The sequence below is a fragment of the Eucalyptus grandis genome, chromosome 6 (genome assembly GCF_016545825.1).
Source record: "Eucalyptus grandis isolate ANBG69807.140 chromosome 6, ASM1654582v1, whole genome shotgun sequence".
NCBI lineage: Eukaryota > Viridiplantae > Streptophyta > Magnoliopsida > Myrtales > Myrtaceae > Eucalyptus > Eucalyptus grandis.
In genome coordinates, this window is record NC_052617.1 from 25,433,794 (window position 1) to 25,457,712 (window position 23,919).

General features: G+C 38.4%; 1 protein-coding gene across 1 annotated transcript; it reads right to left on the bottom strand.

The window, feature by feature from the left end:
• Positions 1-7,864: 7,864 nt before the first annotated feature.
• Positions 7,865-14,382, bottom strand: LOC104449057 (protein ACTIVITY OF BC1 COMPLEX KINASE 3, chloroplastic). The gene is given in 8 exon segments (XM_010063069.3): positions 7,865-8,288; positions 10,639-11,002; positions 11,081-11,150; positions 11,153-11,266; positions 11,548-12,103; positions 12,308-12,643; positions 13,249-13,476; positions 13,932-14,382. Coding segments are annotated over 8 exon segments (2,091 nt in total). The 5' UTR covers positions 14,217-14,382; the 3' UTR covers positions 7,865-8,150.
• Between the last annotated feature and the right edge of the window lie 9,537 nt (positions 14,383-23,919).

Here is a 23,919-nt window from a genome sequence, read left to right on the forward strand (position 1 = left end):
TATGGTGTTATGAATATTAAAAATAGATTATTACAAGAACTTTCCATCTTGTCCCATATTTCGATGAGTGGTTGGTAGGTACGAAATTTCTATTATTGTGTCATCTTAAATTTGCTAAATATGTATTGGTATTTATAGTTTAGTCGCACAATGTCGCATTGTCAATGGATGTGTAATTTGAATTTGTAGGTTTGCTTTTTTAGAGAGTATAAAAAATAAGACAAAAAAAATTATCGATCGGTCCCGGGTTGACCCTGGAACCGGACCGAACCCATTGGGCTCGGGCTTTGGTCCTGTGTCCCAGCTCAATAGGGTCGGTCCTTGATCCTAAAAAATCAAGACCGACACCGGTACGGATTGGTCCCAGGGTTAGGGGGTGGCCTGGACCAACCCAGACCATGCTCACCCCTAGATAGTCCCAGTTATCATGATTCTTTAAGGATTTCCACATGAAGCAACAACTCACTTTTTTAACACAATTCATATATTTCACCATTAAATACTCTTATCAATGGTGATGGAGGTAACTTATGTTAAAAGAAAAGAAAAAGAGTTAATAGTTACGATAATAATGGTGGGTTTGTTTTATGGAGAATGAATGATTTCAAATATATATATATTTAAAAATGATCACTTACATTGCTTAGAAAAATGAATAAACAAAAAATCTGTTTATTGTTCATGAAAATGTTTAGACTTATATCGATGTTGATTTTGAAAATATTTTTCATTGACTAACTTTTCTAATGATACAAGGCACGTATGATAAAATTTATGTCTCTTTATTTCTTTCTTTTTTCTATTTCCCGGAATAGGTTTAGAACAAAAATCTGTTTTTAGTAATGCAATTTCATTTTTCTATTTCTACAATAGATTTTCTATTCCATAAATGGATTTGGAGCAGAAATCGAATCTAAAATTTTTAATTTTTCTATTTCTAGAACAAAAGTGAGAAATAAAAACTCCTCATCATTCACTCTTATTATTGTCCGCCGCCCACCCACCGCTTGTTGGACGGTAGAGGCTCGCCGCCTATCGCCGATCGTCAACCATCGAACGCTCGTTGCCAGCCATTGGCCTCGGCCACTCACTAGTTGCCAACCTATTGTGGACACTCGTCGGTCACCGGCTATGGCCCTCTAGAAATATAAATTTTATTTTGTTATCAAATGAATTTATATTTTAAAATTAGAAATTTTGACTTGTTATCAAACATGTTTCTTTATTCAGAAATTTGTCCTGAAAATAAAAATTGATTTATATTCCAGAAATTTTGTCATGTACATCCTAAATGATCGATTTTTGGAGATCATTTTTTAAATCATTTATTTCCTGTGAAGTGGATGATTCTAAAGATTAATACATGATTTACTATTAAGGGCTGTGGAAGTGCTTGTTTATTATTAAGGAGGCTTACAGGTGTCAATGGTTTGGTTCAGTTCGGTTTTTTTGGAAAATCGAACCGAATCGGAAAAAAAACGAATCGAACCAAACTAATAAGGAAATTTATTGATCTAAACCGAAATCCAATCCGAATCAAAACCAAATCGAACCAAAATCCTAATTCTGTTCAGTTTTCGGCTCTTGCTTTTGTGTTTGTTTTTTCCCCTACATACACCATTTTCTATAAAAAAAAAAAAAAAATTATTTTTTTAAATCAATTTTTAATTTTTTTTTCTTCCTTTGTCTTCTTCTCCTTAATTGGTTGGCTGTTGGCGGCCGATGACTAGCTAGAGGCGATCTTGAGCAACACTTGATATGGCAAGGCCAAGCTTGCCTAATAGTGGTGAGTTGGACAAGGCTCAAGCCTCGCCGAAGGTCACCAGAGCCTCGCTGACATTTGGCAACCTCAGCTCGAGCCCGCCTAGGTGGCCAGATTTGGCGAGGCTTAAGCTTGCCACCATCGGGTGAGCTTGGCCTCGCCCGGATCGGTTGAGCTCGAACCTCGCTAGCTTGTGGCGAGGCTTGAGTTTGCCTCTGGCTGGTTGTCGACCGCCATTGTGGCCAACTACGGGCCAATGAAGAAAAAGAAGAAAAAAAAAAATCATTTTTTTAAATAAAAAATTTAAAAATTTTATCGGTTTGATTTGGTTAACTAAATTGATAAAAATTGAACCGGTTAAGAAATTTTTGTTTATAATGAGAACCGAACATAATAAGAACCAAATAAAAAATAAATCGAATTTTTCGGTTCAATTTTCAACACCCCTAGGGCCATCTCCATCCACTTCACCAATATACAATAACTATAGAAATACACAGATTTGTGCTTACAGGTGGTTGCAAGAGATAAGCGCGAATGTGATTATTTAAACTAAGATTACGAATAAGAGGATGATTGCAATTTTTATTTTTATTATAAGACTTAAGACTTATACACTCAACATTGGAAGAACCTAGTCAATGATGACAACGTTTTAACTTTCAAGGTATGTCCATTTGTCAGCATGTTGTGATCTGTAGCAAGTCTGGTAGTTGGGCGATGAGTTCATTGATTGTGGTGGGCTCGGCTGGCAAGTAGTTAGCATCGATGATGGGTCCAGAGGTCTCTGGATTTAGTTACAGGTGGCGTAGTTCATGGCCGACCTTTTTGACGCCGTTTGGAGCCTTGTGGAGTGGAATCAAGCGGTGGGAGTGGCTTCTCACGTTTTGGCGTGGTGTTCCCAAGAATTAGAGGATGAGATGCCTGTTGGAGCTCTGCTTTGTCCCATTTGGACATGGGAAATGAGTCTTTTTTATCTTTTCCTTTATTGTCCTCTTTTCTAGTCATTAATCTTGTTTTTTCCTTCTTGCTCAAAAAAAAAAAAAAAAATCTTGTTTTTTCCTTGGGTGGGATGGGAACGAGTCTTTAGTAGTGTGAAATGGCTTCGAGGAGTTTAGGCTGGATTCGGTAATCTGAATTTAAATCTGAATCCTATTTGGTATTTGGTCACGTTTTTTGGATTGGATAAACTCAAATATATCTGAATAAGATAAAAAATCCAGTACAAGATTGGTATAAACTTGGATTAGATACAAAAAAATTTAAAATATAACTTTTAACAATTCTTGTTATCTTTCAAGGATGATGGAGATAGTCAGCACTGCGTGAGGATCATCACCAAGGTAGCCAATCATTGTCACTTCCGACCACTGCACGATTATCATTGTCTTCAACTATGTCGATCATCATTGTCGGCTGGCGATCATGCTCCAACAAGTGAAGGTGGAAAGGAGTCTAAAGACGATCGTGATGCAAGGTTTGCATAGATCATTCTTTCCATCACCTCCTTGTGGTATACATCCTTCAAGTCAAGCCTGACTTTTCATGCACGATTCATGAGCTAGCTGTTCACCGGTCCATGAAATCCGGCTAGCACACCATTGACTTCCTAATAACCGTACTTGTGCGATATCCACTTGCCGGGCATCAAGAATGTTGCAATGGCACTACTAGCATTTGATCACGCATAAAAAATAAGCCTCCTCTGGCGGGCCCACCCTACCATTTGATGCACCCCTAAACCATAAAAAGTTCATTTGTTGCCTCTCACCTCAAAACTACTCCAAAAGGTGGTGCATTTTACTTAGATTTGACCCCTTTAACACCTTTAGCCTAAGGTAAGTTTAGATGAATTTTGGGTTTTGAGCATTTATGAAAATAATGTTAATATATATATATTTCAACTTTGCCCTCACTAAATTTTCATTATTTCGGAAATGCTCTTTCCTAACCCGACATAGTTGACCAAGGTAGATCTTATTGCCTATAAAGCCAAAACAAGTGTCGACTAACCTCACCTAAGGTTGCATGACCACATATAGCCTAAGAAGCTCCGACACGCACGGGGTCAATTTTAAAAATTTTCAATACTTGATCAGTCAAAATATAAATATATGAAAAAATAATGAAAATAACAAAAATAAAGGGGAAAGAAGAAAATTCTCACTCTAATGAAATGTCCCTCTTCTCGTCGGTGTTGCTCCGCCGCCCTCGCAAACTTAAAGTTGTGATTTTTTTCTTCTTTCCGCCTCTCGCAGCGTCACTTGTGAGTTATTTCTTTTGGTCTATGTCATTAGCTTGTGAGTTATCTCTTATATTTCCATGGCAAATTTAGTTATTTCATTTTCTTTTGGTCGTACTTCGAGAGTTCTTGTCCTAGATTTTCATTTTTCTCGAACCTTGTTTTGCAGAGGAGCTCCAAGCTAATTTATATCATGAACTCCAAACTCTGTCTGAGACTATAAAAATCTCACTAATTTTTGACAAGTGTAAGAAAACATGACATGTTCCTTCAAATTTACTATTTTGTGTTTGCAATTTTTGAATTTCTTATCCAATCCCTGTCAAATTAAAATGACAAATAATATTAACAAATATTAAATTAATATTTTTAGTATAAATTAATTCTATGCTCTTTTTATTATTTATTATTTACATTTATATACAAAAATATATATTTAATATATAATGTGTCGGAATTCTCTATTTTTTTAGAAATAATGTGTCGGCGTGTCGTGTCATGTCGTGTCATGTCGTATGTCACGTGTCCGTGTCCGTGCTACATAGCATATGGCCTCTCTGGCGGCTCATCGGCTGATTTTTTTTTTTTTTTAAGAAAAAAAACTAACTAAAGTCATTTACAAGTGTAAATTTCCAAATAACATTTAAATCAAAATTGTTTCTCAATATATTTCTAAATTACATTTTACCCATTTAGAAAAACCATTTCACCCTTTGGCCTTCTCTAAATATCAAATGCACTCTAGGCTATCAAACTGTTTAGAATTTTCCATTGGGATTAAAATCTTACCACTTTTCTTTTAACCAAAAATCTTACCACTTAGGTTGGTAAGGTCTGTTTGGTTACAATCAAAACAATGTATAATTCTATTGTTTTGTTCCTTAGAACAAGAAAATAACATAAATCCATTTAGTAAATTTTTTATTCTCGGTAAAAAAAATCATTTTTTTGTTCTCGAAAATAGATTTGGAATAAAATTAAGAAGTAGAAAAAAGTAGTTTCTTATCTTCAAAAACAATTTTAGAATCAAGCCCAATCCTTTCTTTTTTCTTTTCTTTTCCTTTCCCCTTTTCTTTTTCCTCCCGATTAGTCACTAGTGATCGCGCTGCCACTGTCGGTGGTCGCTAGCAATTGGTTAAGCGAGGTCTAACAAGCTCGTCGAAGGCTCGCTCGGCCTCGCCCAGGCGGTGCAAGGTCAGGCGTGAGGTCAGTCTCGCCCTGGCTTAGCGAGGCCTAGCCTCACATTAGCTAGCGAGGAGAGCCTTGCTCCTTGCTAGGACCTTATGTTGCTTGGGCAAGGTTGAGCCTTGCTTGGTGATCGGCGAGGAGATCTGATGAGGTTGAGGCTTGTGGTGGCTAGGTGAGCCTCCGGATTGGCCACAAAGAAGGAGAAAGAAGAAGAGAAAAGCAAAAAGAAAAAAAAAAAATAAAAATATAATAAACATATTAATAAATTAAAAGAAAAAAAAATTTAAGAGTTCTACTAAATGCATTTTTATCCCAAAAAAGAATTTTAGACAATTACCAAATATCTTCAAATATTCAAAAACTCGTCAAGAGAACATAATAAAAAAAAATCATTTTTGATAAAAAAAAAATATATTCCTAAAAATAGAATGATTACCAAATGCATTCTATAGCTTACGAATGGAATTAGGGACTTATCAATACATGCTCGCTTTTTGGGAAACTTACTGACCAAGTAAGGAAATTACCAATGTCTTATATGAGGGTAATTAATCAAGCCAATTACTTTTTATGCCATTGCAAGCAAGATATTACTTGCGAAATTAGTAAGTTACAAACAACTAGCTAATCGTACTTGTAATACTTCAATAACAGTTGATAAGGTATTCCTAGGCCTTGAAATTTGTGAAATCAAAATTCATTTGGCAACTTACTAAAGATCAACTGGCCATACATCTACCCCTCACAAGCAGTTATTAATGGGAAAATCATCAAAAAAAGTCTTAAATCTATTATATTTGCGTCAGTTTTGTCATAAACTTTTTAATTTAGATAATTTATTCCTAAACCTTTTACTATTTTAGCAACTCAATTATGAATTTTTCGATTGTACCAATTAAGTACTAAACGTTTTGACAATTTGCCAATTCAAGCATAAATATTTCAATTGTGCTAATTTAGTCATAAACTTTTGACAATTAGCTAATTTAATCTTAAATATTTTGAGGATTTAAAAATTTAGCCCTTCTAGACAAATTTGATTGAAAGTTGCTAATGTGACAGCTTAGTCAGCGTCAAATATCCTATATGCATGGCTAACACTAATATCGAAAATTTCTCAATATTTTTAGAATATTTAGCGACGGTCCCAATTCTAGTTCAAGTTGGTCAGAACCTCTTGGCAGGGAAGATTTATTATTTTTTATTTTTTATTTACTTTTTTTCCCTAACCAATAACCCCTCTTCACAACCCTTGCATATCCTTGCCTGTTGGTTGGTGAAGATCGACCGACGACCTCACTAACATAGGGTTAAAAAAAAAAAAAATTATCCATGTAGACAGCGAGTGCTAGTTAGATTACCACGTCTATGAAGTTTGGTCATGATTAGCTGAGTGACTATATTAATATTAAATTGACAAATCATCAAAAGTTTTAGAATTAAATTGACATAAATGAAAAGTATAAGATCAAATTGACAAAGCTTCATAAGGTTTATGGCTAAATTAGTCAAAATAAAAAGTTCATGACTAAATTGGCATAAATGCAATAGTTTATGACTTTTTTTGATAATTTCCCGTTAATATTATATCAACATTCGATGGTGATAAAATCAAATGAAAATGACATAAATGATCATTGAACTTTAATTCAATATGCAATATTTTTCTTAACTTTTAATTTATTTAATGTGATCTTGAATTTTGATATAATGTGCAATATCATGTCCCTAAATTTTTAATTTGTATAATGTGATTTTTAAATTATTGTTAAATATTGATACAAATGAAGGATTATACATAATATTTATCAATAGTTTATTCAGGATTATATTAAACAAAATAAAGTTCGAGACCAAGTTGACAAATTAAAAAAGTTCGGAGACCAAGTTGCTCAAATTAAAATTCCAAGGACAACATTGCACATTAAACTAAAGTTCATGAATTATTTATGTTATTATCTCTTAAATCAAAATGTCGTTATCCTCTAGCTAACCTCACAAGCTGTTGATCATGTACTACTACAATTCGAACGTGATAAACACACATTTCGTTCGTGACTTGCTATGATGTCTGAGATACTCGCAAAGATCTCAAAGGAAAAAAATAACATCGGCCATTTCTTTCAGTGTCCTTGATGACATGGTTTCATAGCTACTCAAAGCTCTTGTTGAATGGCGTCCCGGCTTCAAGCTCATAATCCCGTGGACGGCAACTAATAACTCGATCTTGGGAAAATTTGGGACAAGCTGTCATTCTAATAATGAGTACTACATATCCTACAAAATCGATGATCACTCTGATGAGAACCATGCCTTTGACATTGACTTCTCCATGCATGATTCTCATGTTAGCACTACTTTCAGATCACCAAAAATGGTCATCGTCGTGTATGTATAAGATAAATTGATTTTATCTAGCGTAACAGAACAAGGCCATCTCACAGGCACAGCTGTTGTGAACCTCTAGAATATCACCATGCGGGTATTACAGAGACTTAAAGGAATAGATGCATTCGTCCATAAGCTTAACCATAGATCAACACTAACTCTTCCAGATTAGTCGACTTACAAATTTCTGATATGAGTTTGTCCAACTGTGTTTTAAATTATCCACGCAGATTAGCTTAATCAAATGGCAAAATGTCAAACTAAGAGTTGATAGGTAGAACTCATTCTGGAAAAACAATACAGATTATTTAATATTTCATAAGGCCAAATTTGCATATTCAGGTTACAGCAGTGAAAATGTGGAAGTAACAACAGAGTAGTGAAGAAGGCCCAGTGAAGCCTCGTGCGTATTATTCTACTAGCCCAGAATCAAACCTATGCTGCATTCTTCTATGAGTACTAACGTTTGACTAATTTATTACAGAAAAGAAGAATGACAATAAGATCTCAATTTTCATTTTTTGGTATAAAAATGTCCAAAATTTATCACATTACCTTCCAATAAAGACGTTACACTGGCGAGAAAGCCAAATCAGGAGATTTTGACGTCGTTAGCAGTACCTGTTGGAGCATTCTAGCTGCAAGACGACGGGTAACGCCACCAGCAAGACGTACACCCAAGCCGTGCGCCTCCGGTTGCTGGAGAACCTGCTCCAAAGTGTATCACCAATTACAGCAACAGGGATAGATACTATTTACTAAAAAAAAAAAAAAAAAAAAAGACGTCTCCCAAATTCAACATAAAGATATCCCCATACATCTGTTTAGCTTTAAAGTTAGGGTGATCCCATTGTTTTCATTTACTAAGCATACAAATATCGGAATTGCCAGTGTTTTGTTTACTTTGCATTAAGATGCTTCATCATGCAGTTGTTCCAAAATGAATTTTGCTACAAAATGATTCTTGTCCTTCATATATTGTTAAGGGCCCAAAATATTCCAATGGCATCGAGATAATCCAATCATTAGGCATCATTTGTTTTAGCTACTCAGATATTGGCCCAAGAAGTTTGTACTTTTTTTATCAGACCAATGAAAGTCCACACAAGAATCAGACTAAAATCAAAAGTGTGCATTTTTTAAAAGAATTAGGCCATTAAATATCAGGTTTTCAGACCGAGCAATTATTCAGCAAACTCAATACCTATATTGCAACAAGACTGACAAATCTGGTGAGACTCACATGTGACTAGTCATTTTTGATTGTTCAGATTCAGCTTAGTATATATTTTAACTTCATTAAATAATTTCTCCATTCATACCACCTCTTAAAACATCGCACCCACTCCAGCCCTATTCTTCAAAATGACGACTTTCAGAGACTTTTTTTTGGCAGATAGTTCCACCTAAGATCAAGTTATGCTTATAGAGTTTTGTTGAGGCTGTCCTCAGGAAAAGACACAATGAGGAAAGTTAGAGCTTAGTATATTTTCCCCTCAATAAGGATTTGGTAACATTAAAACTCTGCAGTTTTTCCAGAACTTCTTTCTTGCAGCAAGAAATTCAACACTTGTTTTCTTGGGTAACTCTTTGATCGAATTCCACTTTTAAGCACGGTTCATTGAAAACCCTTCATTGCAACAGAGAACAAACTGAAGTGTCATATTTAGCAAATTAAAGTGTGATGCAGTAAGAATCTTTTATATCTTCATGCGTTGTGGTACATATGCAAAGATTTCAAAGACTTCTGATCAGGAAGGACAGTCTTGCAACCAAAACATTAAATTGTAAATCCATTATACAACTACATGGGAGTCACTGTTTGCAACCCAAAATTACTAATTCTAAATAATGTTTCAGTCTCACAATCACCGAAAGTGTAAAAATCTTAGCTTATTTTATAGTTCATCGATGTGATTTCCAAGCAACTGTGACTCAGCCACTAACTCTCAGCAAAACAACACCGACTGACCAACTGGCAATCCTTGAATACTCTCGTCTAACACAATAATCATGTACTTGTCACTGATAATATCCACAAAGACCATTACTCCTGCAGGATACTGATATTACAATGTATACTACCGTTGCTTCTCAGGATAATAATTGGTTCAGCTACTCCCAAGAAAGCATTGTTGTTGACCAAGGGAAAACAAATTTCAAGCTAAAAGCAGTTCTTCTGTGAAAAGGAGATGCCCACAATTTACATGCTTTCTTTGTCAAGATGTGCATGTGCTATGTTCAAGGAATATTTGGCCACTCTTGTCTAAAGCAATAATCATGTAATTGTCACTGATAATATCCACAATGACCATTACACCTGCAGGATACTGATGTTAACATGTATACTACTATTGCTTCTAAGGATAAAAATTGGTTCAGCTACTCCTGAGAAAGCATTGCTGTTAACCGAGGGAAAAAGAAAAAAATTCAAGCTAAAGGGAGTTCTTGTGTGAAAAGATGGAGCTAACGATTTAAATGCTTTCTTTGTCAAGATGTGCATGTGCTATGTTCGAGGAATATTTGGCCACTCTTGGAAAATTCATGGCTACATAAGGAGCGGCAATTCTCTGCAAGCAAGGGCTATTCTATTAGTCATGGACTATGCACCACTCAGGAAGCTTCCTCAGAACCAGAATAGTTTCATTGCTATGTTTAGCTTGTTTTTTCTGGCCAATCTTTCAATTTCCTTAAACATCTTGAAACTTCAAACTGATCTTATTTTCAAAGAGATAGGATAAGCTGTCAGAGGAGTTTTTTAAATAGAAAAGAAGAATTTTTTGAAACCAAACTCAATCGAGATGATGGTCTTTGAGAACATAGGTGTCCTGATCTGTCTGCCAATAGCAGACTCAACTATAATAAGCAAACTAACAGGTGGCATGCTCATTTTCAATGTCCATGATGGATCATTAAACAGATAGGAGAGCAGCACAATTTGCCACATCCACTCTCTAGATGTATATAGTTGTACCTACTAAAGTCCAAATACAGGAGAGCAGCATAACTTTTCAAAATAGTGAGCATCATGGAATTACAGTATCAATTTGAGTCATACCTGTAAAACAGGCTGTAGCAGCTGCGGATCAAAACTCTCAGAGGTTTGCAAGAGGCCCCATATCCTAAAAACCTGATCTCGAAGATCTAACAGGGTTTTCAGTTCAGCAGCGCTCATTATAAAGGGTCCATTTGCATCTGAATTAAGCAAAATCCTCATAAAGTAAGGAATAGAGTTGTAAGTATCGATAGCTGATGCCAGGACAATAGCTTCCATGACATGAACAGCCTCCTTTATGACCAAAACTCGAAGTTCTTCGCCATTTGGATCTAATAACAACCTCAAAACAGGTTGTAAAGCATCCTTGGTTGAAAAATCTCTGTCTTTTCTACCCTGGACAAGTAGGTTTTCTAGTCTGTTCCACCTTCACAAGACAAAGATTTTCACATAACCAAACCAAATCGACAGCCTCTAACAACAGGAAACATAGGTGGTTACATACCTCAATCTCCCATCCTTGAACAGCAACTCTATGAGGGCATCTCTAAGATATGGATTTGGATCAGTGAGAGTCTCTTAGCAATATATGGATATGATGCAGCCAACACCTTGAAATTAGGATCGGCACGTAGTGCTAAGCCTTCTAATACAGTAAGTGACTTGAATATCAATGCATAATATGCCGGAACTGCAGATAAAACATCTATCATAAGAATCATACTTCAAGAAAAAACTTATAAACTGATCTGTGCATGGACGAAACATATGCGTTTGTTCCATTAAGGTAATTTCAAGTTATATGAGGTTTACTCCGTTTAGTTCTCCAAAGGGAACAGCAAACCACTTTGCCATAAGAGAGCAATCAAATTTCACCTAGGAGCTAATCGAGTAGTTATATTGAACCAGCAAAATGATGTACAAGACCAAATATGCTATAGCAACTAAAGTAGAAAGTTGATCTTTACTCACCAGTAAATGGATACTGATAGAATACAGTACCCAGACCATCCACTATCGCTTTGAAATTTAAATCGCTCACAGTTGCATCAAGCGCATCATCAAAGAAGCTCTGTAATGCAGGCACAATGGGAGAAACATCAACTTCAGGTGACAAAAAATCTAGAGCATAGTAGTCACGAGCCATAGCTTCATAGTCTCGATTAACCAGGTGCACAATATGACCGATGATAGCATATCTGGCTTTCTCTGGGGTCTCACTCATCATCCCAAAATCAATAAAAGCGAGTCTTCCCTCAGGTGTTGCCAAAAGATTACCGGGATGAGGATCTGCATGGAAGTATCCAGACTCGAGCAATTGTCTAAGGCTGCATTGTATTCCCGTGCTAACTAAATCCAAAACCTTTAGGCCATGCCTCTTTAGGGCATCCGGTTCATTAAGTTTAACTCCAGAAATCCACTCCATAGTCAACACTTTGCCACTAGTGTAATCCCAGAATATATCCGGTACAAGTATATCTTCTTTGTCAGCATACAATTTTTTAAACCTCTTTGCATTCTGCCCCTCCTGCAGAGACCTGCCAAAATTAACAATCAATGGCGAAATACCTTGTACAAATTACTAACAAGCAGTTCATCAGAGGTTCGAAACTAGTGTTGTCTCAAGTGTATATAGAAGAAAGAAGGTCGAGGTACTGCGACGCTTTGCCTCTCAGCAATGATTAAATCTAATCATGTTTGCACCTATGGAATTGCTTATCAGAAGTCTAACCTGCACATAGTTGAGCTCTTGATACACTCTTTGTGCAAATTCATCAACCAGGGCAACAACATCTGAGGTAATGCCACTGACATACTTGTTAATAAGAAACCCCAGTCCTCTCATAAGATAAAAGTCAAGCCCGATAGCCTCTTGAATACCAGGCCGTTGCACTTTGACAGCTACCAGCTGTCCGCAATACTTAAGTTGAGCTTTATAAACTTGGCCCAAGCTTGCTGCTGCAACTGGAGTAGCGGATATGGAGGAGAAGATTGAATCAAGGGGCAGCTCCAGTTCACTCTCTATACATGCAAAGGCATCTGAATCTGGGAAAGTCGGCAATGCATCCTGGTCAATCATAATGACATTAAACATCTTCCCAGCGCCATAATGGTTTATACTTACGGCATCCAGACATTAAAAGAAAAAGAGCATAGGTGACATGCATCATGGAAATCAGTCAGTGATGCAACTGGTTAGACAAAGATGACCTTAAAGCTGGAAAGTCATCATATTTAACACTTCCACCTGGATGCTGCTATATGATAACGGTACACACATCCAATACACTCACAAGAAAACTGAGAAATCATTTTTTTTGCCGAATCTTAACAACAAGACAGACTGACTCATGATTTCCCTAGTCATGTCAGCAATACCCTTCCACCAAGCATGTGTGAGGGACAAGCCTAATTATCAATTCAACGACCATCAGCAACCAAACCTATCAATTTTTGTGGCAGTTGAGAGCTAATTCATGTCTCATGGTTGTATTTGTAGTTCATCTCATCTCATCTCATCTCATCTCATCTCGTGTCATTGAACTCATATTGAAAGAGTTCTTTCAGAAAAACCAGCCAAAACATGTCACTTTCTGTTAGTTTCAATTCACTTGCATTCACGTAACGTTAGAGAGGCGCTTCCCATCATGTCCAAATTAGCACCATCGATACCTGAAGTTGAGAGAGCTCTTCAATGTACTCGGGAGGACAGATATCAGGTCTGGTCGACAACCCCTGCCCTATTTTGACAAATGTAGGCCCTAACCGTGTCAATATCATCCTCAACTCTGCACCTCGCTTTCTCTTGTTCTGATCAACCCGGCCATACCTTTGATCGATCAGGAGCTTCAACGCAAACACGCCAAGAGCTATCAATACATCCAAAGCCCTTTGCGCGACCTAGTCACAATTAGATTCCACTTAATCAGCTCGTCAAAGAATAAACCACGCCTGAAATTGAAATTCACAGACGAACTCTTGTATGGAGAAACATCAATTAGTAAACATAACATACTAACGTGCAGGAAGTGATTAAAAAAAGAGACCAATTTCAAGTAATCAACTCCCTCAACACGAAAATCCACGATGAACTTCCCCAGACACAATGAGACTGCTCATACACCTGCCTTCACGGCTGAACATTCACGAGCAAACAAAATTGACATCTTCGAATCAAGAGAAACAGAGATTAAAGTTCCCGCCTGCTCAGCTAATGATTGATAACATTCGCCGCCTCCGAATGCAATGCAAGGCAAAAGTGGCCGGAACACTACGATCAGCACCGCATACGAATGTCGTACAAACAAGCATCCACGAGCAAGCACGTCGATGTTGAGAGAGAGAGAGAGAGAGACCTTAACAGGACGCGAACCGTACTTGCGAGCGAGGACCTCGGGGCTGTACACCGGAGAATTCACGGCGCGAGCCACGGCTCTGGACTCGGCATGAATGTCCGCCGCCCGATCCGCGGCCGACGCGCGCAGGGCCGCTCCGCCGCCGCCGCCGCCGCCGGCGTCCGCCGGCAAGCCGCGAGGCCGGGCCTCAAGCAGCGCCGCCCTCGGCGCTCCGGTCCCGGAGACCCGCTTCGGGGCGCGAAGGCGAGCCGAGAACGGCGGAGCCACGGAGAGGGGAGCGCTCATGTCTGCGGCACCGCCGTCGGCCTGGGAAACCGGAGGAAGAGAGCGAGGTGGTGAGCGGCGATCGGGGAAGGCCTTTTGTCGAGTGGGTTGGGCCGACGAAGAAGGCGTTGCGGCAGGGACTACTCGAGTCGTCCCTCTGGCGTGAAGTGCAGAGCTGGTTGTTGCAGGCTGCAGCCCATGCTATTCTCGTTTTTCCCGTCTGACCAAAAACGAAGTGACCACCACGCATGACAAAAACGCTCGTTTGTTTTTTTTTTTTTTTTTTTCCTTTTTCTCTTTTTATTAATAGTTTTTATGATGTCACAAGATTAGCAAGAGCCTCTATATTTCTGAAAGCGAACTCCTAGGTGCAGGTTGTGCCTCGGATTGAAAGACAATTTTGAATTGGCTGTGTTACCTTTTGAAGTGTTCTATCAATTTGCGCATTGGGTATTGTCCTAGCATGTACTCTTGACAATCGAAAGCATGGCCCATGAACTTCCCCCTTTCCCTTTCTTTATTCCAGTCCATGAAACTCCCTCCATAGCATTCTGAATTCTTCTGAGGGCTTGCTCAACTTCTATAATCTTCCCTATCAATTCATTCATAGTGGTCAGCTTACATGAGATGCGGGAGAGATTCAGTAGGATCAAGAGTGGTGGCTAGCTTCAGCTAGTACAGTATTATTGACAACGTTCATCGGTCAAAAGTATTTTGCTGACAATGTTTCCGATGAGCTCCCTCAAGGCATCACCAGTTTACAGTGTCCCCAATTATGCTGCAAGAACCAGATGAGGAGAACAGCAGAAACTCAGTAGCAATACCAAACTTTTCACTTGCTTCCAATGCTAATAAAGAAGGTCGAGTTGATTAGCAGAATGCTGCAAATGCAGAAGAAAAGCATCAGCATTGGGGACCTTGAGTCCCTTTGCTAGCCTTGTTAACCAGGGATTTTTTTTAGAGGACTCAGGGCAGGACCAGGTCAGACTTTAAAAGAAATTCCATTGTTCCAGGTACTATTCTTGCACGGACAACCTTGTCAGGGGAGTCAGCTGATGAATCCTCAAACGTTTGGCAGCATGTTCGAACGACGGAGGGATTTAGAAAGCAGCCACCGCACCTTGGAATACATGATACAGAGAACCCAGCTCAGCCATCAAGGGAGAAGGCAATACCTCCTTCAATGTACGAACTGTATACAACGATTTGAAACTTACATTATGCTGCTGCTTCAGTTCCTGGAGGAATCCTATCAGTTTTAGAGCTCCAATTCCCATGATTTTGTCATGCAAAATTTGGGGAGAGAAAAAGAAAACAGGGTAAATTTACTGAGTATCAATTCTTACAAAATTAGGAAACAAGCAAAAGCAAGGAAGCGGCAGTTTTCTATATGGATATTCCAGAGGTCAGACCAGGCACTTGAGCATCTCGAAGGAGCGTAAGAGGGCATCTAAGACTGTCTCATCAAACTGTGAAAGTTTCCAGGACATGATTGAGATTGATGAGTTCCCATTGTCTGCAAATGTGATGCCCAAGAAAGTATAAAGAAGTGAGAGGTAACACAAGTGAGAACTAAATTGGATAGATCGTGGAATCCATCTAAAAGATAAGAGCACAACAAGAAATCCTTCTTGTTCTCAAGCTAAAGGTTAAATGAATTATCACTCGAGTCTGCATTCTTATTCATTTTTATATAAAACGAACTTGGAACAACTCTCCAAATATAAGTAATTATGAAGACTCTTTGGGAAGACAAATGACTCATAAATAAGGACTCTAAAAACTTTAAACGACATTTACTAAACCTTGAAAATATAAGAAATAAATGTTGGGTGTAAGTATCCAAGACTTGCTTAATCTAATGAATGTGGACATCCTTCAAAACACACGGCTACTAAAGTATAGTATGATTACAAAAGTACAGTAATTATGCTTGTTGGCTGTCTCTTGATGCTTTGCATTATGCTTTATGATCCTTTCTTGAATTTGCTCATGAAGCTTCTTTAGATAGTGAGCATGATCCTTAGCATCTCTACTAAGGGTGCATTTGGTAACAATTCTGTTCCTGAGAACAGATTCTGATCAGAAATAATTCTTTTTTATTCTATTCCTGAGAACAATTTCTAAGTATTTTAAGCCGTTTGGTAACTGACCAAAATTTCTAATTCTGGAATAGAATTATGTTTGATACCGTGTTCATTGATTTTGTTTCAAATCAATTTTTTTAATTTTTAAATAAATTTTTTACTTTTTTCTTTTTTTTCTTTTCTTTTTTTCCTTTTTCTCCTATTCTTCTTCTTTTTCTTGTGGCCGGTCGTCGGCCCTCATCGGCCAAGCCTTGCCGGTGGCCGGCCTTCGCCGGGCGGGCGAAGCAACCTCATCGGCGGGGCAAAGCCTCACTAGGGCTAGGCAAGGCCCGCCTAGCCACCGACGAGCCTAGGCATCGTGAGGCTTGCCCAGCCTCGACAAGGCTCACTCAGCCTCAACGAGGCCCACCTCACCGGTGGCTAGGCTTGCCTTCGGCTAGCTCGTTGGACCTCGCCCTAGCTAGGCAAGCCTCCGGCGAGCTCGCCGGATCGGTTGCCAGCAACCAGCGATGGCAAATGGTGGCAACCGGCGGCAACGGACAGTGGCAAACGGCGGTCGTAGGATGGCGGTCAATGAAGAAGAAGAAAAGAGAAGAAGAAGAGTTTGTTTTGATTCTTAGATTTGTTCCCGAAACAATAATTAACTTTTTTTTTTTATTCTTGATTCTATTCCAAATCTGTTCCCGAGAACAAAAATTTTATCAAATGCGATTCTATTTCAAAACTACTCCTAGGAACAAAAATCATAATCGGATACTATTTGGCACGTTACCAAACAGCCCCTAAGATGTTGTGAGATGGGAACTGGAGTTAAGTCCAAGGGACTAATAGGACGCTTTCCATACGCAACCTCAAAAGGACTTTTTCTTATTGTTTGGCTTGAAGACCGGTTGTAAGTAAATTTATCATGAGCCAAAGTGGTGTCCCATTGGCGCAAGTTACTTCCAATTAAGTTCTTTAAAAGATTTCCAAAACTCGATTAATAACTTAAGATTGCCCATCAGTTTGGGGATGATGAGAAGAGCTAAATTGAAGAGTTGTGCCTTACTTCTTCAAAGCATGCGCCAAAAATGACTAATAAACTTTGAATCTCAATCAAATGTCATTGTTTTTGGAATTTCATGAAGTTTCACGATCTCTTGGGAGTAGAGATTCACCACATGAGTAGCATCAAAGGTCTTGTTACTTGGCACAAAATGCACCATTCTTGGCAAATCAATTAACTACCACCATAATCAAGTCTTTACCCCTTTGTGTCCGAGATAAACCAACCACAAAATCTAGGCTCACATCTTCCTAAGGGGCGGTTAGGACCGGTAATGGAATATACAGATTAGTGTTTTGAATATGACTTTTGGCAATATGACAAGTTCAACACTGCTCCACATGTCTTATAACATCTTTTCTCATGCGAGGTCAATAAAAATTTTCTTTGATAAGAGAGTCTTGTCTCTTCCAAAATGCCTAAGCTAATCCTTCGCCATGGGCTTCATTGATGATGGCTTTCCTCATAGAAATTCTCCATATGCATAAACAATTATTCTTGAAAAGAAACCCATCTTACAATAAGAAGTGTTGAATTGGACCCTTTGGACATTATTTCCAAATTTTCCCAATGTTTGAATATCTTCATAAAGCTTCTTGATCACATCAAAGCCTACAACCTTCACTTGCATTATGGATAGCAAGGAATGCCTATGGTTTTATGGTTTAATGCATCCGCCACTCGATTAAGAGTTCCAGCTTTATGCTTGATTTGTACTTGCAAGCGAAAACCTCGGGGTTGTACATCGGAGAATTCACGGCACAAGCCACGGCTTTGGACTCGGCCTAGATGTCCACTGCCCGATCTGCAGCAGATGCGCGCAAGACCGCGCCGCTGCCACCGGCGTTCGCTGGTGAATCGTGAGGCTGGGCCCCAACAGTGCCGCCCTCGGTGCTCCAGTCCCCGAGACCCGCTTTGGAGTGCGAAGGCGAGCCAAGAACGGTAGAGCCATGGGGAGGGGAGCGCTCATGTTTGCGGCACCACCGTCGGCCTAGGAAATCGAAGGGGGAGGGGGGAGGGAGAGAGAGAGAGAGAGATGGTGAGTGGCGATCGGAGGAGGCTTTTTGTCGAGCCTGTTGGGAAGGCGTTGTGGCGGGGACTCGAGTCGTCTCTCTGGCGTGAAATGCAGAGCTGGTTGTTGCAGGCCATGCTATTCTCGTTTTTCCCGTCTGACCAAAACGAAGTGAGCGAGATGGAAGAGAAAACGCCCATTTTTTTCTTTTCCTTTTTCTCTTTTAGTTAATAGTTTTTATGATATCACAAGATCAATAAGAGCCTCATCATCCTTAAAAACAATTATAAGATGATCGTGGGATTGACGTCAGCGGATAGGGATGTCTATATTTTTTAAAGCGAACTCCAGACAAAGATGAAATGAATGGATACAGGCTATGCCTCAGATTGAAAGATAGTCCCGAATTAATTGTATTACCTTTTTAAGTATTCAGTCAATCCGTGCATCGGGTATCATCCTAGCATATACTTTTGACATTGGAAAGCATGGCCCATGAACTTCCCACTTTCCCTTTCTTTGTTTCAGTCCAAAAAATTGCCTCCATAGCATTCTAGATTCTCATAAGGACTAGGGGTGGGTATTGGTCCAGGATTCTTGGACCAACCTTGGTCTGGCCCAATTTAGCTAGTCTTGATTTGATTTCCAAGATGACCAAATCGGCCCTTGGTATTTAGACTTTTGGATCCTATATTGTGAAGGTTGGTCATGAGTCCTGAGAGCTTAGGATTGATCCAATTCAGACCAACCTTGTACATAATATATATTATATATTATAAGTTTTTATCTACTCTATATTCTAGCGCCTCCTTCTCTGTTTCTTCGTAGCTCAATTTGTCATGTAAGTTAGAAAGTAAAAAGAAACCCAGCCCTTATTTGACCTAAAGGAAAAAAAAAAAAAAAAAAAAAAAAAACCTCTTCACTCGCCTTGGCTTTGCTCACCTAGCTCACCTTATTCACCGCTCACCTTATTGATTGCCTCACTCTCGTCACCCACCTTTATTCCATCGTCTTGTGTGTTTTGTTTTTATGGTTTGTTGCTTTTAGGAAGTGTAAATTTTTGTTATTACCTTATCTTATATTTATGTTTGACATGTATCATGTTTATAATTTAGTTACTCAATATGGTATTGTTGATAGATATATAATTTGAAGTAGTATGTATGTCATTTCAGGAAATGCAAAAAATGAAACAAAAAAAATAACCAGTTGGTCTCGGATTAACTTTGGAGCCAAACCGGACCCATAGAGTCCGTCCGGTCTTCAATCTCAGACTCAATAAGGTCGGTCATCAATCTAAAAAATTTGGGACCAATACTATATCGGTTAGTCCTTGAATCAATTATTAGATTGACTCAACCCAGATCATACTCATCCTTAATAAGGACTTTGCTCAACTTCTATAATCTTCCCGATCAATTCATTCGTGGTGGTCAGCTACATCTGACACGGGAGAGATTCAGTAGGATATAGAGTGGTGGCTAGCTCCAGCTAGTACAGTATTATTGACAACATTCATCTGTCAAAAGTAAAGTATTTTGCTGACATTGTTTTCGTAGAGCTCCCTCAAAGGATCATCATTTTATAGTGTCCCCAATTATGCTGCAAGAACCAGATGAGGAGGACGGCAGAAAGACAGTAGCACCACCAAACTTTTCTCGTGCTTTCTAGTGCTAATAAAGAGGGTCGAGTTGATTAGCAGAATGCTGCAAATGCAAAAGAAAAGCATCAGCATTGGGGACCTCAAGTGCCTATGCTAGCCTTGTTAACTGAGGATTTTTTCAGAGGACTCGAGACAGGACCAAGTCATACTTGAACAGAAATTCCATTGTTCCAGGTACTATTTTTGCACGAACAACCTCGTCAGGGGGAGTCAGCTGATGAATCCTCAAACATTTTGCAGCATCTTCAAACGACGGAGAAATTTAGAAAGCAGCCACCACACTCTGGAATGAATGATACAAGAGAACCCAGCTCAACCATCAAGGAAGAAGGCAATACCTCCTTCAATGTATGAACTGTATACGATGATTTGAAACTTATATTATGCTGCTGCTTCAGTTCCTGGAGGAACCCTGTCAGTTTTAGAGCTCCAATTCCTATGACTTTATCATGCAAAACTTGGGATGAGAAAAAGAAAATGGATTAAATTTACTAAGTTCCAGTTCTTACAGAATTAGGAAACAAGCAAAAGCGAGGACGCAACAGTTTTCTATCTGGATATTCCCGGGGTCAAACCAAGCACCCAAGCATCTCGAAGGATCATAAGAGGGCATCTAAGACTATCTCATCAAACCGTGAAAGTTTCCAGGACATGATTGAGATCGATGAGCTCACATTGTCTGCAAATGTCAAATTTAGTTGTCTTGTTCTCTTTGCATGGTGAAAGAATAAAGCAGTGCTCAATTTTAATGTCTCAAGTCGAGTTTGTTAAATTGAATTTGTTGAGAAAAATTTCCTAAACAAGCAGTTTAGGGCGCTTGTTTAAAAATTCTTTGTGTTTCTGTTCTGGGGATGGTTTGAAAGAATTTTTTAATATTTTTCTTTTATTTTCTTTTTCCTTTTTTTTTTTCTTTTGGCTTTTGCAGTGCTCACACAAGCTGTTAAATCCGGTAATGTTGGCCAAGCCTGCCGAATTCAGATAAAAGAAAAAGAAAAGTGTTTCGATTGTTAAATAAACAACTTTTTTTTGTTTCTTGTTTACATTCCAATTTGTTGTTTTGAAACAAAACGAAAAATTTCCTAAACAGTTTAGCAATTAGCAATCTGATGAAGAAGCAATTTCTTTAGGACTTTCTTTGAGATGAGCAAAAGAAGAAAGGAAGATATGTTTTGTCACTAGAAGACAAAAAAAAAGGCACACTATTTTATTTTATTTTATCTACTTATCTTTAAGGGGATAAAAAAAAAAAGGTTTTCTTCCCCTGCAGTGTACGAATCCTCTTTTAAAGAAAAAAGAGACGTGGGGCCCAAAGTCAAAGTCACACAACATAAAAGCTAAAAAGGAATGTGAAACCCTTTGCATGTCCACGCCGCTTGAGAGAGGAGCCGTAAGTTTTTGAAGCCACGCGAAGCTATGAAAAGGAACGTGAAGACTTACGTACGTCGACCAAAGACGAACGTTGGAGCTCTAATTTTGGCGTAGGTTGAGCGTTTTTGTTTTGAGCTTGAACGCGTGGTAATTTTGTGTAATGAGTTTATGTCCAAGTGAGTTGTTTATTTATAAACACTTTGAGTTTGGGGTTAAATTTAGATGTGGGAAATACTCGAACTTATAAGCAATTGTAAATTATGATTCTCCGATTATAATGGATTATTTGTTTATGGCTCTCCCTATGGATGTAAATACCGATATTCGGACCGAATCACATAAATCTCTAATATCCTTATTATTTCTCGTTTATTTCATTAGTGATTTTGCATTAACGTAAATTGCAAGATCATTTCATTTTCACGTATTATATTCCAACAATTGGTATCAGAGCCAAGTTCAAATTTCTTGATTGTGATTTGAAACTTTTGCTTGTTTGATTATTATCTGAAATTATGTTATTACAATTATGTCCGAGAGGAAATCTGAAATTGAGAAATTTAACGATTGGAACAATTTTGAATTATGGAGCATCAAGATGTGAGCATTATTGACAATCCAAGGTTTAGCCAAGGCACTGGATGGTGAAGATGAGTTGTCAATTATAATAAAAGTCTCCAAGAGGGTAGAGTTAATGAAAAGAGAAAAAAACACAATATTGTTAAATTTGTCATATGAGGTTTTAATCAAGGTTGCTTAAGAGAATGATGCCACAACATTATGGGCAAAACTTCAAGCACTTTATGTGAAGAAGGATTTAAACAATCGACTATACATGTTAAAGAGGATGTTTAAATTTAGAAATACTGAAGGTACATTTATCAGAACCCATTTGGATGAATTTAATAAACTCATGATGGATTTGAAGAATGTCAGCAAAATACTTGATGATGAAAAATAGGGCATGATGTTGTTAGCCTCCTTACTAGAGTTATGGGAGCACTTTACTTATTCACTATTGCAGGGGCGTACTACAATTACCTCATAAGAGGTAAAGTCCGCTTTATTCTCTAAGGAGTGGCAGAGAAAGTTGCAAGATGACAGTCTGGCGCAAGGAGTAGCGCAAGCATTGACAATTCAGGTAGAGAACAACATCGAGGGCCTAATAGCAACAAAGGTAAAAGCATATCGAAATCACGCCATAGAAAGTCCAAGGGACGCGTGAAGTGCTTTAAGTGTCACGAGGAGAGGCACATCAAGAGAGATTGTCCAAAGCGGAAGAATAAAGGTGATAGGCACAAGCAATGTGGCAATTGTTGCCAAGGGAAGCACTAGTAATGCAGAAACTGTTTTATGTGTGACTACTACTTCATCAAGAGATGAATGGGTGTTTAATTCAGGGTGTTCTTATCATATGACGCCTCATAAGAACTGATTTACTACTTACCAAACTACATATGGTGATAGGATTCTTTGGGGAATGACACAGTCCGTAAAACTGTAGGGATAAGGACAATTCGGATTTGGATGCACGATGGTGTGGTGCGCACATTGATAGATGTGAGGCATGTACCGGAGCTCAAGAAAAACCTTATTTCTCTAGGGACACTCGATGACATCGGATGTAGGTACACCGCTGAAGATAGAGTACTAAAAATCTCTCGAGGTGCCATGACAGTGATGAAGGAGAAGAAAATAAATACTCTCTATCATCTACTAGCAGAAACTGTGACCGGAACCGCTGTAGTTTCATCAGGTGAGTCAAACTTTAACTTGACTCAGCCATGGCATATGCGTTTAGGGCATATGAGTGAGGTAGGTACGAGAATACTGAGTGAAAGAAGGTTGTTGAAGGGTCAAAAGACAAGAAACCCGGACTTATGTGAGCACTGCATTTTTGGGAAGCAGCACTGAATTAAGTTTACTACAGCTGTTCATTTGACTAAGCGACCAATTAAATATATTCATTCAAACGTTTGGGGCCCGTCTTCGATTTCTTCAAAAGGAGGTGTCCAATACATACTAACATTTATTGATAATTATTCAAGGAATGTATGGATATATTTTCTGAAGCATAAATATGATATGTTCAATCAATTCAAGAAATTTAAGTCATTGATTAAAAAGAGATCAAATAAACAAATCAAATGTCTAAGAACTAATAATGGCATGGAATTCTATGGTAAAAATTTTACCGAATTCTGTGAGAAAGAAGGTATTGTGAGACACCGCATAGTTACTAGGACACCATGAACGTGACAAAACGGAAGAACAGAACTTTGCTTAAGCGAGCTTGATACATGCTTTTGTATGCAAGACTTGGCAAGGAATTTTGGGCAAAAGTAGTGAATATGACATGTTACCTAGTTAATCAATTTACATTATTTGCTATCGAGTGGAAGACTCTTGAGAAAGTATTGTATGGGAAACTTGTTGATTATTCTGGATTACATATATTTGGATGTCATGCATATGCTCATGCGAGTGATGGTAAGCTTGAGCCGAGGGTGAAGAAGTGCATATTTCTGGGTTATGCACATGGGGTGAAA